The following is a 23,862-nucleotide window of genomic DNA, read 5'->3' on the forward strand; positions in this document are numbered from 1 at the left end:
CTTTTCGTTGTGTTATTGTATTTCTTTGTCTCCACTGTATCTCTTCACTCTTTTGTATTACCCCTATTCTTCCGTTTGTTCCAGTTGTCTCTCTTGTTTCTAGCTGTCACTCTTCTCTATCTTGTCTTCATTGTGTCTCTTGTCTAATTCCTTTTGTCTACCAATTTTTCTTTGCTTTTTTACGTTTTCTCTTCTCCCTCTTACTCTCTCACCTCGTCTTCCTTTTTCAACTCGAATGAAACGGTAGACAAATAAGTGTCGGGGTAAAATACATCGTCGGATAGAAACAGGCTTTGGGTCGAATCCTTCAAAGATCTGGCTTTAAGGGGGTTGCCCCGGTCGATCTCGACGTTGACGTATAAATCTCCAAATATCAAAGTCCAAGTATCTTAAACTCAAAAAGTACTCCAACACATTTTCATTTGACGCAGAAATAAAGAAATGGCAATAGGCAATTCGTAAAATTCATACCATTTCTTTGTTTCTGCATCAAATGAAAATGCGTTGGAATATTTTTGTTCAGAATCGCGTATAGAATGGGTCTATCAAGCTTTTTTCGCGTTTGAAATATGTGAACTTCGATGTTTGGAGATATAGAAGACAACGTCGAAATCGACTGGGGCACTCCCTTAAGCTTTTGTGGAATACGAACAAGTACGAAGACCACAATGGCCTATACGCGACGGGTTTAAAATATAAGCCACGAAAAAACCAATCAATAATATAAACCAAGGTGAAGAAAATAGAAAATGAACAAAGGCGTTGACTAAAGACGCTGAGTATTTATAGCTAAATGCGTTTACTAGCATCGTTAGATTCTTGCGTTCTACGGTGAGCTGACAATGGTATAAAACACGCGAAACGAATGGAAAAGATTTGTAGCTGAATACCTGATGCCGATTTGCCACATTCGTGCACCATATTCGGGCTTAGAAATTGCACGATTCACTTCAAATCTACCGTCATGCCTAACTACGATTTTTTCTCAACAGCATTCAGCGAAGTTATGCTTCTACAATAAGGAAGAGCTATTCTCGCGTGGGTAGCCACCACACGTGTATACTTTGAAAATTCCGGTAGCAGCAAACAGCAAGGTACAGGTAGACCGAATGCACACAATCGAAAATGGTTAAGCCGACTTTCACAGCAAATGTTGCAAAGAACACCGCCTCTGACTTGGCCTCCCCAACTTTTCTCGAACCTGCCAACTGAACAATTTCAACCGCGGTCGTTTAATCGAAAACAAAACTGACACCGAATGGCAAAAAAAGGTTAAAATTCATGACGAAAGGACGTGGAGTTAAATCGCATGAACTCGCTCACTGCCAAGATCGTCTCACATACCTCAGCAGTAACCGCCTTTGGAAGAGTCTTGCGTCCTGGTGGCTGAAATCAATGCCGGGTATTTCTCTGACAAGATGTTGAGGACACGTGTGTGTATATCGTAACGTATGTACGTATATGTGCCCGCCAGCCTAGCCAGGCAGACGGAACAGAAACGTGCAGGTGATGTAAATTTATTCAAACTGAAATTTCTCGCTACACATATACGTACACTTATACTTCGACTAGACAATTTTCTAGCTGCAGGCATCGACACTCCGGCAATCTTGTAACTGTTGGTTTAACGAAGACGGTCTGGTCGTGTGGTAATGACATATGTAGGAAACCATGACGCATTTAGCATTTCTAAAGTCGTGCCGATTCGCAGATCGGTAGAGTCATCTGTCGAGCTCGCGTCATAAATAGCGTAACGAATTTTTCCTACAAGCCTACACATGTATGTATAATCGCGTTGCATCCCTTTTTGCGGCACGAGGTGCCCTTTAGGCTGCTTCTGCTGCGGCAGTATGTAAAAGGTGTACCCAAACGACGCGCATTGACTGCGTCGTTGAATGTCGCTGCTCACGAATTGATTTTATCGGTCGTTTCGTAGCTGCTTCTCCATGCCGTATGTTAACCAATTTCATATTGGCGCATATGTATATATATATATAATATATATTGTATATAAATATGCGAATGCAAATCGAGAAACGTGTTCAGCTAGAGGCTAGAGGCAGCAAAGGGGTTGCGCCTCAATTTAAACGACAAATAAGTTAATGGGTATATATGTATGTGCCGATCGTTCGTCTCGCGTTATTATTATTCAAAGCTTTTGAATTTCGATTGAGCCGATCATTTCTATATTCATGGGCGTGTTTCTTAATAATAATTTGTCAGGGAGGAAGAGGAAATGAAAAGAAGAAGGGAAAAAAACATTTGTATAGATGCGTGTATCGGATGTCCCTGCACCAAAACCAATTCCTTGGCCGACTCGCATGTTACCGATCTCTTTCATCCCAACTCGGACAAATACCCCCTCCCCCCCCCCCCCCTGGCCGAAGCAACGCGTTAATATATTTAGGGTCACGAGGCTGCGATAGACGTACGTACCTTAGGTACTGTGGCGTGAGCAATAAATAATTATTTATTACTGGGCGTGGCCGGTTTTCAGCCTTCCGTTGAACCGGCAGCCTAGCTGACGTTAGCAGTGGGAATCAATTGATTCGTTAACGGGCTGAATACGCTTCGAGAAAAATGTCTTCCTGTCGCTGTGAAACACTAAGTGTAATGAGATTCTCGTTCATTTTATCAACCGCGAGAAAATTTATCGGAATCGGAATTCACGGAGCCTAACGAATCATCAGGTTTACTTTGGCGAATGAAAATTTGAATGTTCCAAAAATAACTGGCAGATCAGACGGCTTTGTAAAGGGCTTAAAATTTCCCTCTCAAATTTTTGGGTATCGAGGCTTCAAATATTACGAGGAAATGGCCGATGATACGCCTTCCCACGCGTCATATTGTAACATCTCGTACATATCGAAGATATTTTCGGCCACACGTTTTCGTTCGGAAATCGGATGGCGGACTGAGGAGGTAGACGCAAACAGGTCCGAAAGCATTGACCAGAGTCCGTTTTTGATCCTTCCAGAAGGAGAGGCGGTCGCCGCGCGCGTCGTTGGCAGCTGGGAAGGAAGTTCTAACGAAATTAGGATTTATCTTCGGCGAGATCCTCTTACACGGCATTACTGAATCGAACTTACAAATCCCTCTCGACTTTCTTCTTTTTTCGCTTTTTTCTCTAGCTCCTTTTTCCTCCGTTTAAGGATTTCCCGTTCGCGGTGTCCTTTGAAACGGCCGGCCCTTTTCTGCGGCAACCCGAAGTAGGACGTCCGAGTGAATCCGGACCATGATCAGAACCAAAGGAGGACTTGAGGAAGCCTCGATCTCCCTACATCATCCCGGCATGCACCGCGTACTCCCGCAAACCGAGCACAAGGCACAAGGCATAAATGGTTCTGTCTGAGGATCAAACTTATTTCCATTCTCATTCACATCATTCGCATTCCTATCTCGGTTCTTCGAGTCCTTTCTTATCGCTTTATTTCCTGCCTCAGCTCTCAGCCCTCCGAGTGTCAAGGGGCCGAGGGTTTCCTCAAGTGGGTTTTCCTATTTTACTTAAGACGATTTTTCAATTCTTCTCTCCCTCAACCTCACCTTGCTTTCTCTATTCTTCCTTTTCCCGCTTTTCATTCATTTGAATAATGCACACATGTTGCGTCTAGAATTTTCTCCTAGGAATCGAGAGTTCGTCGTTTAACCTCGCACAATGCCCACTCCTCTTCGGTATCCGACGATTGTTTGCTCAGATTTTTTCACAAAGGATTGGATTCTCTGTCGGTGAGGGGAGTCAGCCGAGTCGATCGCCAATTGACTGACGTTATCTCTTCCATCATTGAGATTAAGAAGATTGCTCGGGAAATGGGGAGGCAGGGGATACCTATCTTCTCGATATCCTTTATACGTCCCGAGGCTCTTTTCCGATTGTAATTCTACCCCGCAACTACTCTTCCTCTGTCGTACACCAATTTCTTATACGACTTATGTTGTGTCTGCGCTTCCTCACAATAAACTACACCTTCGAATAGCATCGAATGCATTTTTCTCAATTATATTTCTAAAATTTCACAAGTGCTGCCAAACACCATTCCTTGGGCCATGACGATGAGAAACGCCGTCGAATCCGTCGAACTCGTCATCTTTCCATTTATTTCTCAGCAATTTCGTCGAACGAATGAATGAATAGCGATGACGCGAAATTCGTTCATCCTAAGAGGGTTGGTCCATTCATTCTCCCAGATCCTTTTTACTCCCTAACACACCCTTAATGCCCACGGGAATCTCGAATCTGACCAGGCGTTCCACTAATAATGCCTACTCCGGTACCGCGCAACACGTACAAGAGAATATAAGCAAAAAAAAATAAATAAAACAACCAAGTTCAAGGATAAAAGCCAGAAAGAATAGTCGGAGGAGATAATTTACCGAATGATATTCAAATGAAGGGAATTATCATCTTCGGATCCATGCAACTTTCCGCACGTGGTCCTAAATTTGCAGAAGCACCCGCGCAAAGTCCTGCATTGTGCTCTCGGTTTTAATTACTTGTTGGCGAGCGGAAAGCATCGCACCAAAGTTCGCACACCTGTGCCAGCTCTCCCCGGTCGGTCAGGCCTTCTCGATACGTATTCAGAGAGGCATTATACCGTTGGATGCAGTGGCTGGTACCCCGTCGCTTCGATCTATTGTGAATAAAATCAGACGAGTCTGCCACCTAAATAAGGTGCGTTAAAGCGAGACGATGGCCATGGCGTTATAGACCGCATGGTGGAAGAACCGGAGTATCATCCAGGCTATCGAATTCAGCTTCCGCGAGAATAATAAGAACAAAAAGACGAAAAGCAACATCGATGCTGGTTGAAGTGACAAGAATAGGAATAACGATAAAGAAGATTTTGGAAAATGGAAATGAAAAATGGGGGGGGAGGGGGGGGGGGTGGATGGATTCTGGATATAAAATTCGGAATCGGTAACTGGTGAATTCTGCTTAGGCTAGAAATAAGAAAGTGGTTGGTAATAACCTTCCAGGAATCAGCTATTGAACTCACAATACCCCTTTTACAGGTTAGCGTCAGGGACACAAAGTTTGGGAAGAGTGTCTAACAGTATCGGCTAGGCTACTTTGAAATTAAGTTGATTAACAAAACGACCGGATCAACAATCTAAGCAGGTGGGAGGTGAGAAAGCGAGAAATTTCTACCTCGGGGATTACTGGTGACAAACTATTGTCCTATTATCCGCATACGCCAACACCTGCGCCTTTCAAACTTGGAGGAAACAATTTCACAAACTCATCCCTCTGCGCGCAGTCCGCTTAAAAATAGTAAGTCTTTCCCTCAGTCTACAAATTCAACAACAATTTCAACACTAATTCGTTAAAAAAAACAACGAAAGAGAAGGTACAGATCCGAGTTTTTTACGCGTCGCTCATCCGCTGTACTGATTATACCCACAACTATTACGAATACAAATAAATCCTTTGCTTCGTTTCAAATATTGAAATTCAACTCACTTAACACAGACTATTGGATTTTTACTTTTAGTTTTATTCAATGGTCGAGCTCAAATCTTTGGAATTGGAAAAACCGGAACGCCAAGACACACCAGGACATTTCCTGAACTGGAATAACAAATCTGTACGTTCTCTGGCAGAAGGAAACCCTGCAAACACTGCTAGTGAGGCCTTTTCTGATAACTAGCGGGTTGTTAAGAGTACGGTTTTAAGTTTACCGGAATACCTCCCGCGTTCAGGACGCCTGAGGAGCACCTTTACACCGAGTACACCAGCTAATTCGTACACAATGTGCCGAAAAGTGGATACTGGTATATTCCCCGTCCTCACGGGGAGGCGGGCAAGGGTATAAGACATCGGACAAATCTCCTGGAGCGGAGGTTCCGGCTACCGGTTGAGGGTGTCGGGCTCTTGGCTGGTCCATAATGCTAGCTGATCCTTAATTTACAGACAGATTTTCCAAGGATTACTCATTTCCTGAGATCCTTAAGGCGTCCTTTGTGTGTATACACGAGGCTTACATCCTTGGCGATGTTGAAATCGTGAAATACATTGCAAACGTTACAGGTGCAATATGGGAATGGGAAATGACACGTTGACTAAAATCCTTAGCCCTTCTCCTAGTGACTATATACAAGAATAAAAAATCGAATGAGCGTCGAATTAGAGTTTACCAACGTCTTTTTCTCGCCCGCGACAAGGAGTGCCTGAAGTATAATAATTATGGACCATAGCGTCGAGGGAATGAAGTTCTTTGGAAATCTGCCGTTCGGTTGGTCGATGCACCCATGCGTCCAAGTGTGAAGTGTATCATAATGGCTGCGCGCCCTCATGGACAGATAGCCGAGTGTACAATAGCCCGGTGGTGTGTATGTATAAGCGCACTACATAATACCCAGAGAGACCCAAGCAGCCCTGCGATTCAGGCATTAGAATCAGGTTAAGCGGGCCTTAGCTCAATCGTGCGCATAATGAATACTATACCCGGGATCAACATCAACCTCCGAGTGAAGTAGCCGCCGTGGGTAATTAGGACGAACAGCCGGACTGGCTGGTACAGTTGCTCTCGGTTATAGTTAAACCGTGGCACGTGTCTGCCTCTGTATGTACACACCACCCGTACATTACATACATGTATAGATGCCTAGGTACGCACGTATATATACGAGACAGATAATTATTATACAGACATCAGTGTTGGTACGGGACTACGAAAGTGATGCGATTTCGAGTTAATCGCATTGCGGTTTGCCAAGAGAGTGCAATCAAAGAATAATTGTTATACGGTTACGGCTATTAAATCACGACGATGAAGACGGTGACTGGTGTTATTACTTGTAAAAAAAAAAAAAAAAGAAACGAAACGAAACGCGAATCTTTCATTTCCACGAGATCCTGCAACAGTCGGCGAGTGTTATTTCGGTTGAAGCTAGTCTCAAGTGTTTATTTCAATTAGAAATATCAACATGACACGGATTGGAAAAAAGAAAAAAAAAAAGGATGAAGATTCAGAAGCGAGGGGATCCCGCGGCAGCCCTTAGCCTACAGAGTTTTGGGGTCGTGCAGGCATAGAACGTGCAGACAGGACCCTCCGCAATTTGAACGAGGGTGTGCCGAAGTGAGACAAAACATATTGTCTGAATTTATACGGACAGAAGGGAGCATTAGGTACTCACGTGTTACAAGTCTCATACGCGCGGTGGCTATGCCGTGCAGTACCGTTATACCCAATATCAAATCGCGAAACAAAAACGGTATTAATACCTATATTACATACAATTGGTTATATACCCACGCGCTCTCTGTCACAATGGAAACAACCCGCGGTACAATAAGAATTCCCGATCACCACCATTTGCCGACAATTTGGGAACTTATGTCCCCTTCGATCTCGAAACGGAGTGGAACTTCGGTAGCTCTGCAACGTCACCCGTCCGACGGCAAGTGACAATCTAAAGATTAAACGCGCTCGATTCCCACTGCAGAAGTACAAAGCTAGCTAGCATCGTTGTCGCAAGGGAGTCGAAAATATTTCAGGCATCTCGAAATGAGTAGGTAGATTCCAGAATTACCTCTGAGGAACTTTTGATGCATGAAGAAAAAACGCCGACTTGACAGGTCGTATGCATTTCATGAGGAAGCCTGATCAAACAACCGTGAAACAGCACAGTTTTGGATTAATCGCAGTCAGTGAAAAAACATAGGTAAAAATCGCCACTCTGGAATAAAAAATCGACAATGAGAAAAAGACAAACAGAAGCTAAGAACACTCTGGATCCTCATGGGAGACCGATTACCGAGAAATAATTAGATTTGGGGGGTTAATCACAGTTAGTCAAACTTAAGAAATTCAATGAAGGAACCCTTGAGTAGTTCTCGCCCGAATGCATCAAAGCAGTTAGAAAATCTTGTGCAGTTTGATGATTCTTCTTGTTGTCGGTGTCGAACAGGGCGAGACAACAAGGCCAATTTGGCGTCCATCTGATCGTAAAACGCAGTACTGATGGGTAACTAGATCTCTTCACGTCGTTCGACTGCAATCCCGGAGGGTTACAACCGTTTCTTGACTTTCCGCCCTTCTTATTCAGCTTCTTCGTCGTCTTTTCCTTCCTCGTCTTCGTCTTCTTCGTCTTCTTGTTCTGCTCTTCCTCCTCCCCTCCCAGTGCCGCGTGCGTTACGCACACAATCAGGTACGGATGTGTGGACCTATTACTAGTTACCACTCCTCCTCTTCCTCCTCCTCCTCCTCCTCCTCCTCCTCCTCCTCCTCCTCCTCCTCCTCCTTCTCCTTCTCCTTCTGATTGTCAGCCCTCCGTTCGCGTTAGCCTCTCCTCCCTTCTTGCCTAGCTACAACCGTTGTGCGCGCCCACAGCAACACGATACGACAATAGATTCTTACGCCGAAAAGGTAACGTGCGCCACATTTGTTACCGTATCTCTCTTTTTACTCGTCGTTCCTCCGCTGAGAGGCTAGGAGGTTCGAGAGCAGACCGACCAATCAAGGTTAGCTTTCTCAAGCCCTCCGAGAGGAGGCCAAGCCCACCGCGCTGTGATTGGTCCAGGGGTTAAGCTGGCTGGAGGTGGAGTGGGGGTAAAAACCGATAGTTGCTCGAAGGATCAACTCTTGGCCGACGGTTTACTACATTTCCGAGCACACCGTCTGCGGAGAACTACCGTCGCTTCGTTGTGCGTTTATTCTGTTATTCGGAAGGAGAAAAAAATACACGTAATACCGTATTACACGTACACTCTGACACCGGCGTACTTATATACATGTATATGTATAGCTTAGACTGCATTAGACGGTTATCTTTCACCGTCGACACGTTGCTCGTCTAGGACTGTCTCGAAACATCACGAGAATCAGCCCGCAGCGCAGTCGATAGTTACGAGCTGAGCGGATTGTGAACGTATATTAACAACAGTGATACAGTGCGAATGGACACAGTGGTTTCAGTTTTGGTGAATTTTTATCATGTCATTATAGTTTAACCAGTGCAGACGATTATCCCTTGATTACTATTTTTCTCCCAATAATATCATCCCGCTGCGCAAGCCGGACGTGTCATCGAAATTCGTCTTTTCGACCGATATTACACTCTGATTTCAAAAATTCGTATAATTATTATCGAAGGACCTGTCTCAAAAACGGCTACAAAATTGAGCTCGATTTGCATCAACGGGCTGCCGGCCATTTCATGAGGTAAGTCACCGACAGGATAAAAATACTATTTAACTTTGAATAAGTTTATTGAAAAAAAAGGGGGCTAACTATTGGGTTGACTTAGTCAATCTGTTTGAAGGAAAACAATTCGGAATTGGAATATTTTATAAAGTAGATGAAAGAAATTGGATAGATTTTGGTAAAACAATGCCAGCGGCAAAGCATCGATTTGCACTCGTATATACTCATCCAGGATTTCCGTCGGGTCTTTAGGAAATGGTATATAGAGCAGGGGTTCCCGCCACCCCGAAGTCGCGTATCTATTAGTCCTCGTTGAATGACACTCGAGGGTTACGCTCGCAGGGTTAAAAAGACCCGAGGGTCGCCTAGCTGGGCGCAAAACGCGAGAAGCGAGAAACCCCCTTGGGCCAAGGGCCAGGCATGGGGGATCCGTGAAGCCCCAAAGCGCACCACAGCCACTAGACGTTTTTTAACGAACTCGAAGCCAGAAGGTTCTGCGCCTCGGATACTTAACCACTCCCTCGTTGATTATGTTAGTTTTCAAGTCTCGTGCCGCGCCGAGTCCGATACAGAATTGCGCAACGACATCCGAGTCTCTCATCTCCTCGATGAGAGGCCGTAAATGACGGTGCAATAAAAATTGGCGAATCACAGGTCAGGGGAGTAGTTAGCCGATGGGCTAACCGGGTCCGATTGTTTAATTGCAGAGCCGGCGGCGCGATGTGCGACGGAGCTTTCTCCGAGACGCTTCGTGGGATGCAGGGAATGTCGGGAGCTTCACCTCCCGGCGGAGCCGGCGGTGGACCGATGGGAATGACCATGGGGAGCCCGATGAACGCGGCGAACAAGAAAATCCAGGAGGATCACATAAAGAGACCGATGAACGCTTTCATGGTCTGGTCCAGGCTACAGCGGCGGAAGATTGCCCAGGAGAACCCGAAGATGCACAACAGCGAGATCTCCAAGAGGCTAGGTGAGACGAAGTAGAAAAAAAGAACCAAAGAACTAAAAAAAAAAAAGAAAAAAACACCACCAAGACCTTTTTCCTCTTCCCTTGTACCCCCCAGCTAGCCTGTCTTTCTTTCTCTGTTTGTCCCCACGGGTGTTGCTAATAGGTAAAAAATTACCAGCACGTTCTTGTGATGTGTTCCTTGGATAATTCATTTTTGAATGCCAACAAAAAAGCACCAGCCATATACCCACCGTCAGTGGTATTCTAAGCGCATAACTACCCTCGAGCGGTGCAGAAAGAGAGGCTCCACAGGACCAGATCCGTGCCCAGAAAATTATGCGCACGCGTCCATGGATAAGCAAATAATACTCTCCTGAATCGGGATCGAGACGCCCCTTGTAGGATCCCGCAGGCAATGTCTCTGTACCACTGTTCGTAATGTCTGTTTCACCATGAGATCCTTTTTGAACGGCTCGTGAATTATTCATACGGGCAAATCGGGTCTTGCGCGATTTAACGGACGAGCTGCAGATCCTGTCGAGAGAAAATGATTGTTTCTGCAGTCTCGTCTCCGTGTCTTTGATTAGTCTTCGACTCCGTCTTGCGAGTTGGTAATTAGAAATCGAAGAATATCGGAAGCGAAAGGGGAGGACAACGGTATGTAATAACGAGTAGCGCGGTACTGACAACTGAAATCCTTCAATAATAGAATCGAGTTTAATCCAGCGTAAGAGAGAACGTCGGGTTCGTTCTCCGGTTCGCCAATTTCCAGCCCCCAACTTTGTCGTCTGCTACCCCAGCTAGGCCTAATGCTTAATACCTAATCGGTGAAACTCACCTTCCGGAACTAAACGACTAAAGCCAATGAATGCCCGAACATCCCCGTTCGTAACATCGATCCTAATTCTCCTTCTGTCTACCCCACCGTTTTTTTTTTTTTTTCCTATTCCTCTTTTCCTTTTTTTCTTTCCTTATTTTACTCCCTTTTTATACGGCTACCGCTTTTTGTAGACAAACTTGTAGCCGGATCCCATTGCCACCTGGCGAAGGGAGGTAGAGGGTTCTTTAGGGGGTAGAATTTTAACGTAGCCTTATCTTGGCAGGTCTTCACGTTTCGGGAGCGTTTTCATCTTCGGTAGAAGACCCCCGGCTGTTCGCCATTTCGTCTCATACACGGTTTGCTCGTATTTGGTCTGAACTAGACTTTTTCACGTTCATTAATTAACAGGCTTTTGTACTTTTAAGCGATGTTAAATAAACGACATTGTCGGCCAACCAAAGTACTGAAAAGCCAACGCCATTGTGCTTCTCGAGCTCCGCTGCCTGACGAAAGCACGAAAACACGAAAGTTAGGCTTTGTGTAATGTACGAAGGTACGGTGTGCTATGTAACCACCACCACTAGTCCACTATTAGGCGACTACACACAAGCCTGCATGGATTCGCGTAGACATGTACGATTCACTATGTACCGTAGGTCCTACACCAACCACCTACCACCGCCAAGGGAAGCCGGAGTCTTTTGTTCTAAACAAATACCTACGCGCTCTATTCAGCCGAGAAAACGCGTATTGATTGGATAAGCTAAAATATAAATAGGAGCCTCTCGACGCGGGGTACGTAGAGAATTGAATCGAAGGATTCCTCGTTTTCGCCGTCTTGATTATCCTGCCACGAAGAATAATAGTTGTTTACACAAAGGAAGGCCGGATTAAAGTAATTCGTCATCATTGTCTGTCTGGAGTTTCGTAGCGATTAAGGGAGACATTTTCCAGTCCCGGAGGCCTATGTCGAAGATGCAGAATCTGTATGCTTGATGAGCATTAACACCATATTTTGAAAAGAAATTTTAGGAAAATATCAAGTTCAGTGAAACACCAAGTCCCCTACAGACGCTTCAAGTTAGACGAAATATAAAAAAAAAGGGTCATAAGTAGTGTCACAGATTGTGGATTCAGTATAGACCACACATAGTTTGATAGGGGAGACCTGAAGCGAGTGTGCAGGGCACTAGAAGAAAAAAAGTTTCGTATACCAAAGTAAAAAGCTATTTCCCATGAATTGTGACGCTTGAAAATTAGCCAGAAGTGTAGTAAGAATGAGATAAAAATAAAAATGAAGCACCGGTTGACTGACAAATCGTTTCTTGTACCAATTGAATGAAAGCCGTATACTCACATCGGCTGCATTACCATTCACAACGACAATGGCGTGTAGAAAACTCTTGACGTTTACGAAGCGGTTATCCCTACTCCTTCCCTGAAAACGCACTTTATTTTCCCTGAAAAGTCTCTCTTCGTAAAACACAGCGTGTACCTACACATATAGGTAGGTAGGATAGAAAATAAGGAGGAGGCTCACCCTTGTTTGGGGGTATAAATTTGCAACGGGTTCCGAGCGTGTGGTTCGAGTGAACCGCGTTTGTCGTGCTAATGCGAGAACCGAGCGAATCAAAACCGACTGTATAAATTTGTTATATAGCTGTTCCGTGTGCGTGTGGGGCGGTGAAATAGGCACACATCAGCAGTTAGGTGGAAACGCCGCGTGAGAGTGTGTTGCGGGAAAACAGCGCAAACAGCGTCGCTAGCACCCCCTGCAGGAGTTGGCGCACCCTGATGTATTGTCGCTCATTGTATGCCTACCTGGCGCAACTGCGAAGCTAGGAGTTGCTTGTTCTACAGTTATAAACCAAAGCGGTACCAACCAACCAACGAACCAACGAACCAACGAACCAACCTACCGCTAGATGCCACCTCTCTGGCGGCTCTTTGTCCTTTGCACCGCAACAACTGGTAATTAATTCTTGACGAAACAATGGCCAACTGAACATGTTCGCCCTGTAGACGAACGCCACGCCACCATGGCACCGTGTAACACGGCATTGTCAAGAGTAGGTGCAGCTAGTTCATAGTCAAGAGTCGAGTACATGCGGCCCGTTCCTCAGCCGTTTCAGCCTCGCGAGTATTTGCGCCACGAACTCATTTCATATTTTCTCCTTTTTAGGGGCAGAATGGAAGCTTCTCACCGAAGACGAGAAACGACCGTTCATCGACGAGGCCAAAAGACTCCGGGCTATGCACATGAAGGAACATCCGGACTACAAATATCGACCCAGAAGAAAGCCGAAAACCCTCAGGAAGGAAGGCTACCCCTACAGCATTCCTTACCCGACTGTGCCAATGGATGCCCTCAGAGCTGGTGAGTCTTTCTTCGATTCCAAGGCTTTCGCGTCGCACTAAAACTCAACTCAACTCAACTCAACCTGACCACCGCACTTCTACATCCGGTACAATGGGTCCTTTTTCGTCGGAGAAAGTTGACGAGCGTTCTGTCCGGTAATTTACCGAAAATTACAAATATTTTGCACAAAGTTTAAGCTCTCCGATTTTCAATTCCAATTCAATCTCAATCGTATAAACTGCGCGTGTCCTACTGAATCTCAAACCGAGAACTCAATTCATAAAAACGTCTTTCTCCGGGTTAATGTGACACGTTTATTTCCAAGTATATTCAAAAGTAGAAATGACAGTAGCTACGTCTGGCTTGAATTGAAGTCTATTTGTTTTTTAAAAGTAGAAACTTGTTAAAAGTCATTGGCATCGTTTTTCCTTTTTATACAAAGTCAGGTACCGAGATGAACGGTACTAAACGACTCATTAGAGGTTTTGCATTAACGTATTAGAATGTTAAGTGTGAAGTCAACCGCTTCCTGCTAAAACTGGTCCTCGTAATAAAAGAACATGTTGCAAAAATATAAATAAAAACGAGACACAAAAGCAGCCGGAAAGATAGAATGAGATAGAAGCGAACAAAGAACCATTAAGAAATGGCGAGAAAAAAAAACAAACATTTTCAACTGTTTCATCTGTTTCATTCTAAACGGAATATAATGATTGTAACCAATAGAAGAAAGAACACGAAAAAAATGCCAAAAAATTAAACTGCATAAAGCTAATTGTCGCAGGCATAACGAATGTCGCAATGAATACTGAGAAAAAAACCTAAATTATACGTTGTGCGTACTGCAGTTAATGCACTATATTCGCATTCCACGCACGCTTCTGACAACACATTAGCAAGAAAATTTTCGGTACCTGAAAAACAAGAGGCGACAATGATATAGCGTGAAAAGAATATTATGGTGTGTGGCTTAAGCTCAACGCGACCAAATTTTCGTAAATTTTCGTCCACGACTGCAGCCGTTGATTAGCCTAAGAGCGAACGACGATCTTAAGCGTTAATAAACCGTGCGTCTCTAATGCTTAGGTATGCGCATACGTAGGTATGAAGTACCTGCATGCAAACATTGTAGAAAGAGAGAAGTGAGGCCCGAGGCGGGTATAACACAGCCGCCATATTTTTCAGTAATCCGAAATTTATCGAAAGAACGCGCCACATAGTTGACTTAAATGTTTACGACACGCGACTCGGCAACTCTCGCTGCAAGTGCGCCAAGTGTGTGGGACTCGGAATAAATTGGCAGATAACGTGAGAAGGCGATATCATCATCACCGCTTAGGTTTTACCTCTATACAAATATGTACACACTTACGCGCGTAAATCCTTACCCCGCTCGGAAGAAAACCTACCGAGAATTAAATCCTTACCCCGCTCGGAAGAAAACCTACCGAGAATTACTAACGAAATAAGAATAGTTTATAACATTATACCAAAGTTCAAACTAAATTATCATACGAGTATGATATCCAATTATTTCCAACTCACGGTCGATTCATATCACACGGGTTTCGCACACTTTTCCGTATCTAACAAACTTAACAATTGTAACAAATTTCAAATACCAATCACGCTTGCACCATTCACCCCCCCCCCCCCCCCCTTCTCTTTATTGCAATCATTGTTATACGTCAATTATTGAGAACCACCGCATGAAATTATTTCGTGATTATTTTCAAGATATCAGGATATATTTTCTGCCGAATGCAGGAATGTTTTAAATATTATAATTTCATTCGAAATGTGTATTATAAAGTTGTATTACACGCGATGAATCGGGCAAAGCCGGTATTCTACGGTTCAAGTTGGTCGATAATTTGTGCGTGGTAAAACAATCTAATAAATAATAATGCCCTGACAAATTTATGTTCGCATGTCGAGCGGCAATGAGCCTCCGGCCGCGGGGCCAGCCCATCCCGGTAGGGCTGACTCCTCCTTGGAAATAAGGAGGATTAAGGTCGCCCCTCCTCTGGCTCTGTCGCAATAAACTTATCGGCCTTCCGGTTAGCTTTTAACGTTAGCGTTAACATTTCGTTCGAAAATTCAAGCACAGAACCGCAGGCAGGAACTTTGTAAATAATAACAAGAAAATAATGTTTTAATATTATACGTCATACTATGTACACAAGGTACGATTGTTAATCTGTCGAAGATTGGCAAGAAAAATTTGCGACCAAAAGTAAATGAAGAAAAAACATTTATACATTTTGCTAAACAAATTTCGATTTCTGTTTCTCTGCAAAATCTTCTGACGCGCGTAATGTTTATCCTGCAATTAAGACGTTGTGATCAAGCTAAAAGAGTTTACAGTTTGTCCAATGTTTCAGACATAGAATGTTGATAGAATTTCAATACGCCGACACGCTAATTCTCGGACTAAGAATTTTCTAAGTAATTTCCGAACCTCGACGCAATATCGGGGGAAATTTCATTAGTAACCTGTATTCCTCAATGATTTCAATTATACATATTACTGTATGCCTCTTCGTGGAAAAAATCGAGGTCTGAGCATAAAATTCTTCTTTCGCCCTTCTCGAGCCAACGAACAGGAGACATTCATTGACACGTGCATGAATACTTTTCTCTGGGCTAGAATTCGTCAATTGCAGCAACGTCGAGTAGAATTGGTAATGATAATTAAAAAGACAAAGGATCCCGATTTTCCCCTGTATATCGGCATCGGTATTTTTAGCGCATAGAAGTATTTGGTGATACTTGGCAGAGCGGTATGCATTATACCTATTACTCTGCATCGAACAAAAGAATCGGTTGATACTAATATTCTGAGAGACAGAGGACAGGTGCCTTGTATAAGTAGGTACATACACGAAACGTGTGCGTGCATAGGCAAGGTGACATTTCTCGGGTTATTAAATACCGACAATGGAGAGTGCGGCACAATGCCGGTATATTTCAATCAAGCAGGCCTTAATAAGAAATCGCTAGTACATCTAACTGGGAAACAAATTTAATTAAAATATATTTGTAGCTTCATATGCCGATATAATAGCCCGCAGCCTCCTTTGCCAAACTTTTCTATTCAACCTGGTATAAAGGTGACAAACCCCGATGAATGGTTACCATTAGCGCCCAATGTCATTCGAATGAGAAAATTTGAAAGATAATTACCGCCGTCAAGCCATTCGCCGCGATAAATCAGCGGCGGAAAACCAGTTGCGTTACATTCCTTCTACTGTTAACCGAAACTTGAATCGTTCTGAACTGTGACAGGCAGTGGCGATGTGCAAAGACAGATATAGCAGCGTTAATTGCGAATAATATATCATCGGCTCCCAATAGCAAATCAATGACGCATAGCAATTGGCACTAATTCAATCGCTTTTCAAAACGATCGAGCTCCGCACACTAGTGAATAAAATTTACATTCCGTTGTAGAGTGAGTAGCGAAAACAAACTTCATTTATGTATTTTCGCAAATGATAGAAATGAAAAGGCGAAAACTAGAAGCCTGAACGGTATGACATAAATATATGGTAATTTTTTGTGCCATTATATTTTGTATTTCAAATCGGAATGACTGCAGTCAGCGGAGTTTTTACTACTGGTATAATTATATTCACATTCAAACATTGAGAGACAGAGAGAGAGAGAGAGAGAAAGCAAACAAATGGAAGAAAGAAACTCGGAACTCCGGGACTCGAGTCCCCTGGAAAGATGGAATTTTTCGCTTCACGTTGTCACTGCAAATCATGCTTATATAAGTAGCTTAGAAATCATGTTGCCTTCGATCTAATTCTTGTGATACTCCTTAAGAGAATCGACCGCCGGCACGTCGTCAAAAATATCGGTGATCCGTCATCGACGAATGCGCGGAACGTCCGCAATGGAATTACCGAACGAGACGCGGAATCGGTCGTGCGGTGAATTTTTTCGTTTACATATGTACACATACCTCGTATGTACATACACGACACGACGAATACATTATCAGTTTACCTTTTCTTTTATTTTTCTTCTTTCCTTCCTTCTTTCTTTCTACTTCACGTAGATTTTTACCCGCCTCGCGATCTCCGCCCGAGGATTCTTTGGCTAACGCGTGAAGCTGTGTAGACGTCACTCAAGACTCGTTTAGCTCCATGTAAGAATCAGGTAGATGCATACGTGTATAAGCACCTACAACCGAAGAACTCGGGGAACAGAGAATTAGAGAATGATTGGCGTCGAGTCCCGCGTCTCAAACTCGCGCACACGTACCACGAGATTTATGATTGAGAGGCTCCACTCTTCTCCTTCACTCTCTCTCTCTCTCTAAATCTCGCTGTTTTTCTCGAGATTTAATCGACGCCCTGTCGATTACATACCAGCACTCCATACCACCGTTAATAATTCTGACGAGAAACATTAGACGCCCGTTATTCACGCCTCGACTCGCCGCCCCGCGTTGACTTTAAAGCCACCTCCGCATAGAGTCGAAGCGCAAAATTAATTCACACCAAGTTCGACCCTAGATCGGATCATCGTTTGAAAGATATATCGCCTTGTATTCAGCGGTTTGAATTTACTTATTAAATCAATTAAACTGTTTGCTTTCTCGCTCACGTCTTCCGTTATTTATCTCTTCTACATGGATTATATGTATATATACGTAACGTGTGTTTCTTTACCGTTTCAGGAATGGCCGGTGGCATGGGACAGGCGAGTATGGGGTCTTATTACGGCCCCGCAGCAGCTTACGGCACATTATCTGCCGCCAGTATGGCAGCCGCCGCAGCGGCTGCAGCCCAGCAATCCGCTGCCGCAATGTCTGCCGGTCTCTCGGCACCTGCACAGGTGAGTCTTACGCCGAATATAGGTTAAAATGTCATCTCCTAGAACCAAACTATCGAGTGGACTTCTCGTCCGTCGAACGTACCCGTTTTCTTCTGCAAACCGGTGCGTAAAACCAGTTTAGCTGCCATGCCGTAGGGTAGTTTTAACAAAACGCTGGATTTTGACGCGCGTTGAGAACTTTTTTTACATTTTTAAACGGTCTTCGCGAGTAGAGAATTTCTTTTTACTTCTTGTAATAAATCAAGATCGGTAAATTCGGTTTGTAGGCAAGGGTTGCAATACTTCGACTAACCGTACGGGAATCAAGAAGTTCTTTGGCTGCTTGTATCGGCTACCACATATTTTGAATAACGTGAGAATTGTCGGAGGGAAAAAAAAACACTTTACTTTCCTCGTAGCCTCAGTACTCTTTTAAACTTTCCTCGAATGCCGGACTACGAGATACCGTATGTGGAACAAGTTTTTTTCACATGCTCGGCCGCAAAAGCACATCTCCATAATTTTTCTGTAACGGTGTAGTTTTTATAACTACAGAATCTAAATGTCATAAACATCGAACGCCTTAGTCATTGACTCGGCGTGACGCGTTGAATAATCGACGTTAACGTTTTGCGAGTACAAAAGAAAAGTGTAGGTAGGTAATGTACCTACGGACGAACATCGTAGAGTGAAAAAGCTGTTAAATGTTACAAATATTGGGAGGTTGAGAAGTCACTTTCTATACGAGGCGATGACAGGTGTACAACACAGGTGTTGCCTGCCTATTTTCGTACGGTCGTTTATCGCGACTTCGGTTTTGCTTTTTAATTTTCGTATTTCGGGTCACGTCGGGATCCTCGTGAACCTAGATATATATGTGGTTTTTCAAGCCGGTCAATTTGGCAGTGAGATTTCGGTATGCGTAGCGTTTCTCAGACGGTCCCGATGCCAAAAAAAGACGTTGGTTATACGCCTTGGCGAGGAGAAGCCCGGACCGTGTCTCGTAATCGATTACAGAACGGCGAAGAAGGTGCCTTCCTCGGAGTTTCGAGGATGCCGTCGCGTTTTATATTTTAATACGGCGTGGTACCTACACGTTTGTTGTAAATCAAGAGGACAAAGCGGCTTAACAAACCGACAAAGGTTTCGCTAGCTCACGCGAATTACTGAATTAGAAACAGGCTTCAAAATCTCGATGGAGCTTCTTTATTTATTTATTTGCTTTTTTCATTTTCATTTTTTTTTTTTTTTTTTTATTATCATCATTTTTTTTTTTTTATGCATTTTTTTCCTCTCTCACATCTGCAGGCCTTGTCAAACGACGAATAAGAAAAATTGACAAACATTCTTATTTTTCGACTTATTTATATCCACCGCGTATATGCCAGGCTTTTTTGCTCGTATATTTCCGAACACGTCCCTGAAATCCCTTCGCGCGATATATTCTAATTCTACCTAACCTCGTCTCGGATAATTTTCACCATACTATATACGACGGTTTTCAAGCCCATTTCAAGATCCTCTTTCTTTCTGGGCCCCCGCGTGCGAGGGATAAGGAAAAAAAAAAGAAAAAAAAAAAGAATCGATAAGAAGAACGGATACAAAAGAAATAGAAAATATAAAGATAAATTCTATTGAATCGATTACAAAAGGGCCCGAGGCGTGAATCCGTTTCATTATATCCGCACGATCCTCGGAGGGACTTGAATGGCGTTGGTAACCATCGTTTTAACGACCGATTATAATTAACAGCATGACCAAACCGCTTCGGTAGCAAGTTGTACATATACATATACATACATAAACGGACGTACACCTTCGACTCTGTATCCCAGCATGGGGGTCGGTTCAATTATCGAGGTGAAAGGTGCGCGAAGCTGCCGCCGCCGCCACCGCTGCTGCTGGTGGTGGTCCAGTGCAGGCTACAGATTACTCTCGGGCCTTCCGGGCATTCGGCAAGGTCTTTTTTGTACTTGGCACAAGTCGTTCCCTTTGCCCGTGAATTATGCATACATCTCAATCTCTCGTCGGTAAATCGGTAATAAACAATTAGCCATATTCGCCTGGCTCTATAAGCGCGTGTTAACTTCCGTGAAGACGTTAAGAAAAACGATATCGAAATTGAATACGATAAAAACTGGGTTATAATCTGAAAAGAAGAGTTTACAGATCCGCGAGCTAACCTCGTCCTCTTTCCCTTCCCGATGTTCCAGGTGGTCAGCTCTATGGACGCCATGAAGTATTCGATGGAAGCCGACAAATACCGAGCCGCTTACATGCCGCCGAGCACACTGACGATGAGCATGTACTCGGACCCGAAGTACCTCGACTCGAGCCCCAAGTCGTACCTGGACCGGGGCTACCTGGACTCGGCGATGACGAAGGCCTACTTCGAGTCCTCGAAAATGTACATGGACCAGAAGTCGGTGAGCAGCGGTGACTACAACAGGCCGAGCTACGAGCCGAACAAGCTTTACGAGGAGTCGAGCCCTGGGGGGCCGGGAAGATCGCCGGCGGAGTCGCCGGACATGAGCAAGCAGACCGGCGAGAGGACCGAGCAAGGCTCCTCCAGCGCCAGCTCGACCTCGACTTCCTCCGCGGCGAGTCCCGGGGGCCTGAACAGCTACTATCCAGGATCCAGGCAGCCGGGGCTGCTGCCCCCGCAGATGGGACAGTACCCGGGTTACCAGGTGCCCCCAGCACCAGGAAACGACTTTCCGCGACCGCTGGCGGTCATCTTCTGACCCGACAGAGTCTAGCCCGTGTATTGGTGAGGAGCCAGAGGCGAAGCGAGGTTGTCGCTCTCTCCGGAATCCAGCTTCTAACGGCGGCGAGTCGGTGATTTTATCATCGTTTCTCTCATCCGCGAGGGGATTATTCTCGAGGAATTGTTGGAAATTGTAAATATATAATAATATTACACAGGCAAAACACGCGACACACGCGAGAACACTAATTAATACATCTATTATCCTGCGATAGGTACTTTGCTTGTAAATAGCCGATCAGTTTATATTACAGACATAGGCGATTCAATATTTTTCCTGATCTCTCTGGGCCTGAAAATACCAATAATTGCACGCTTCGTCGTTCTATACAAATTTTAAATATACAAAACACACACACACACACACATACATGTATGTATATAGCTTTGTATTTAATCATCGGGACCCGAGGTCCCAATCTGTAAATAGATGTTGAGTAGTTGAAATTTGAAATTAACGCAGTCGGCGTAAGAAATTGTGTAAGGGAAAAAGGAATCGAAATCGAAATCGAAGTAGAATACAGTGGAGGGGAAAATATTAGGAAGAAATTGAATTGATTTCAATTTTGAACGAGTATTCTACCGACACTTCAAGGTATGTCTCGCTCTGCATATTAGAAACAATAATCGAACAAGATTCTACACATAATGCCTGTAGCAATATCGGTATTGCCGAACACGTAATACAAAAATTTTCTCCGCGTTCACCGGATAACAAATAGGATGTCCAAAACCTATTTAAAACAATCATGACCATGCAGTAATTTTTACAAGGCATAACCTCGAATTGTAGAAGAAAGAAAAAATGAATTAAACAACTTTCGACTAAGAATTGAATGGTATTAATTATTAGCCGAAAGGGTTAAGCAGATGGCATGTACAGTGTATAACCTTTATATTTGTATTGTTATACATATATTCATCATTAACTCTTAACGATTATTATTCAAGTATTTCATTATTAATTAAAACAAATTTACCCTATAAATATTGAGCTGTAAGTAAAAATGAGAATAAAACAAAACGAAAACAAAAAAAAAATCGAACCACTCAGTAACGTTTGAATTTAAGGAATTTTTCGTTGCTTTACTTTACATTTCGCACGCACCACGATAAAGTTCCAAACCCAATTATACGACCTCGATCACGATATAGCTATCATAGTACTGGACGAGAAGAAAAACCAAAAATGAATAAATCGAAAAAACTGTGACAACGAAATGTGAAAACAGATACGTTCCCACAAGGAGAAGAGAGGCGGCGAAAAGAAAAAACGTCGATGAAAAAAAAATACTAAATAACCGTCTGCCTACCTTAAATCCGGGAGATTTTCATTTTGAAATAAAACCAAATGCTTCTCCGGTACGACGCTGCAAGTATAATAGAGAATTCTAAATTCTATTCATCTCTTTATGAAACAGGAACAGCTGTAACCTTTTTCGGCATTGTATGGAATTTGAGATATTCTCAGAGCAAACAGCAAGGGCGAGACGCGAGGCGACACCCTCACACCTTTTCAGGCCAACTCGAACCCCCGAAAGATTTGGTTCTCAGCTTTCCTGCAGCCCTAAATACGGTGGAAGGGAAAATAAATGGTCACGCGTTCCATCCACGTTTACAATCGTTCTTACGCAACCTTCTCGGACCTCTCCACCTGCATCAGACCATTCCTCACATCCTTAGGTACGTTTGACGCAATTTTCGATAAAAGATCTTGTTCAAAGCTCGGCCACCGTAAGGCAGGACACAATTACTCATTTCGCCTATTCCGTGTCTCGAATGACAGCAGTGATTTCGGTAAGGTATGATCATCGCGTAAAGACAAGAGTCGGTGTTGTTCCCTAACAAAGACGTCTCCGCCCCGCGAGAGAAAAAAGAAAGAAAAGAAGAGAAAAAAAAACAACAACAACAGAAAGATAGAGAGAGGGGGAAAGAAAGGTAGAAATGAAGGGAAAAAAAGAAAATGAAATGTGCCGAGATGAGATGAGACGAGATGAGATGAGCATCGGACGGTAGCTTGAAAGCCCTTCGTTGCGACAACAATGGCCTCTCCTCGAGTGGGAAGGAGTGATTACCAACTTACGGGGGCACCCCAATCATTCCGACGCGTAACAAACTAACAATTTTCCCCATCATTATCCTCTCGAGGAGAGCATTGTTTCTGATCTCTCAAGGGCCATTACTGTTATACGTACGCGGCGTCGAAAACGAGGAGCTGCACAACACAACGCCTACACAGTGTACATATATATATATATATATATATATATATATATATATATATATATATATATATACAGACAATATATACGTACACCGACGGCCAACCGCCCCCCTCGTAGATGATCGAAACGCGTGGAGGAAGAAGAGCCGGTCTGAAGCGACGCCCCGAGGCACCGAGCATCCCGGCAGCCGATCCCGAGAGGAGCTATTAAATCTATTAAGTCGAATGAACAGTCATGAAGCCCGGCAACCCGAGCCGTTCATCCGTCGTCACCTAAACTGATTGTTTAGCTGGAATTTCGCCCATTTCGGACCATCGTCGTCTGCATAAACTCCTGTAGAGACCGTCGTCCAATCCGCGCCGTTTCAACCGCCTAGAGTTCATTAGACGGTCTCTAGTCCGCGGAATGCAAATGTCCATCAAGGACTTTGCAAGGGTCAGGCATCATGCCAAGCCTCGGTATTACCATCGAGAACCGGACAGCACTTGCTTAATTACTCATTCAGACGTTATTGCGTCAGCTCGTTATTCGTGTGGGTACACCAGGCTTTCCTGATTCTTATTTGTACAGTGCCGGTGAGTCATTTTTCAGTTTTATCCTTTCGGATCGAGCGATGGTGAAAAAAGCATCCGCGTCTTGTCTAAAAGAGCATATCGGCTGCGTTTGCGTCCAATGACGATGCGATTGACCGGCTGTTGAACACCGGGGAAAGGGATGGTTCGGTTGAAGCGGGAACCCCTAATATGCACCGGCGTATCACAAATGACCG

General features: G+C 44.0%; 1 protein-coding gene across 1 annotated transcript; it reads left to right on the forward strand.

Moving 5' to 3' along the window:
* The first annotated feature begins 9,029 nt into the window (after positions 1–9,029).
* LOC124405200 (transcription factor SOX-2-like) lies at positions 9,030–21,165 on the forward strand. The gene is made up of 5 exons (XM_046879898.1): positions 9,030–9,161; positions 9,851–10,116; positions 13,098–13,292; positions 17,965–18,122; positions 20,315–21,165. Exons 1-5 carry the CDS (start codon positions 9,157–9,159, stop codon positions 20,843–20,845), a joined length of 1,155 nt encoding a protein of 384 aa, XP_046735854.1. The 5' UTR covers positions 9,030–9,156; the 3' UTR covers positions 20,846–21,165.
* Positions 21,166–23,862: the final 2,697 nt, after the last annotated feature.

The sequence above is a fragment of the Diprion similis genome, chromosome 4, assembly GCF_021155765.1.
Source record: "Diprion similis isolate iyDipSimi1 chromosome 4, iyDipSimi1.1, whole genome shotgun sequence".
Taxonomy (NCBI): Eukaryota; Metazoa; Arthropoda; class Insecta; order Hymenoptera; family Diprionidae; genus Diprion; species Diprion similis.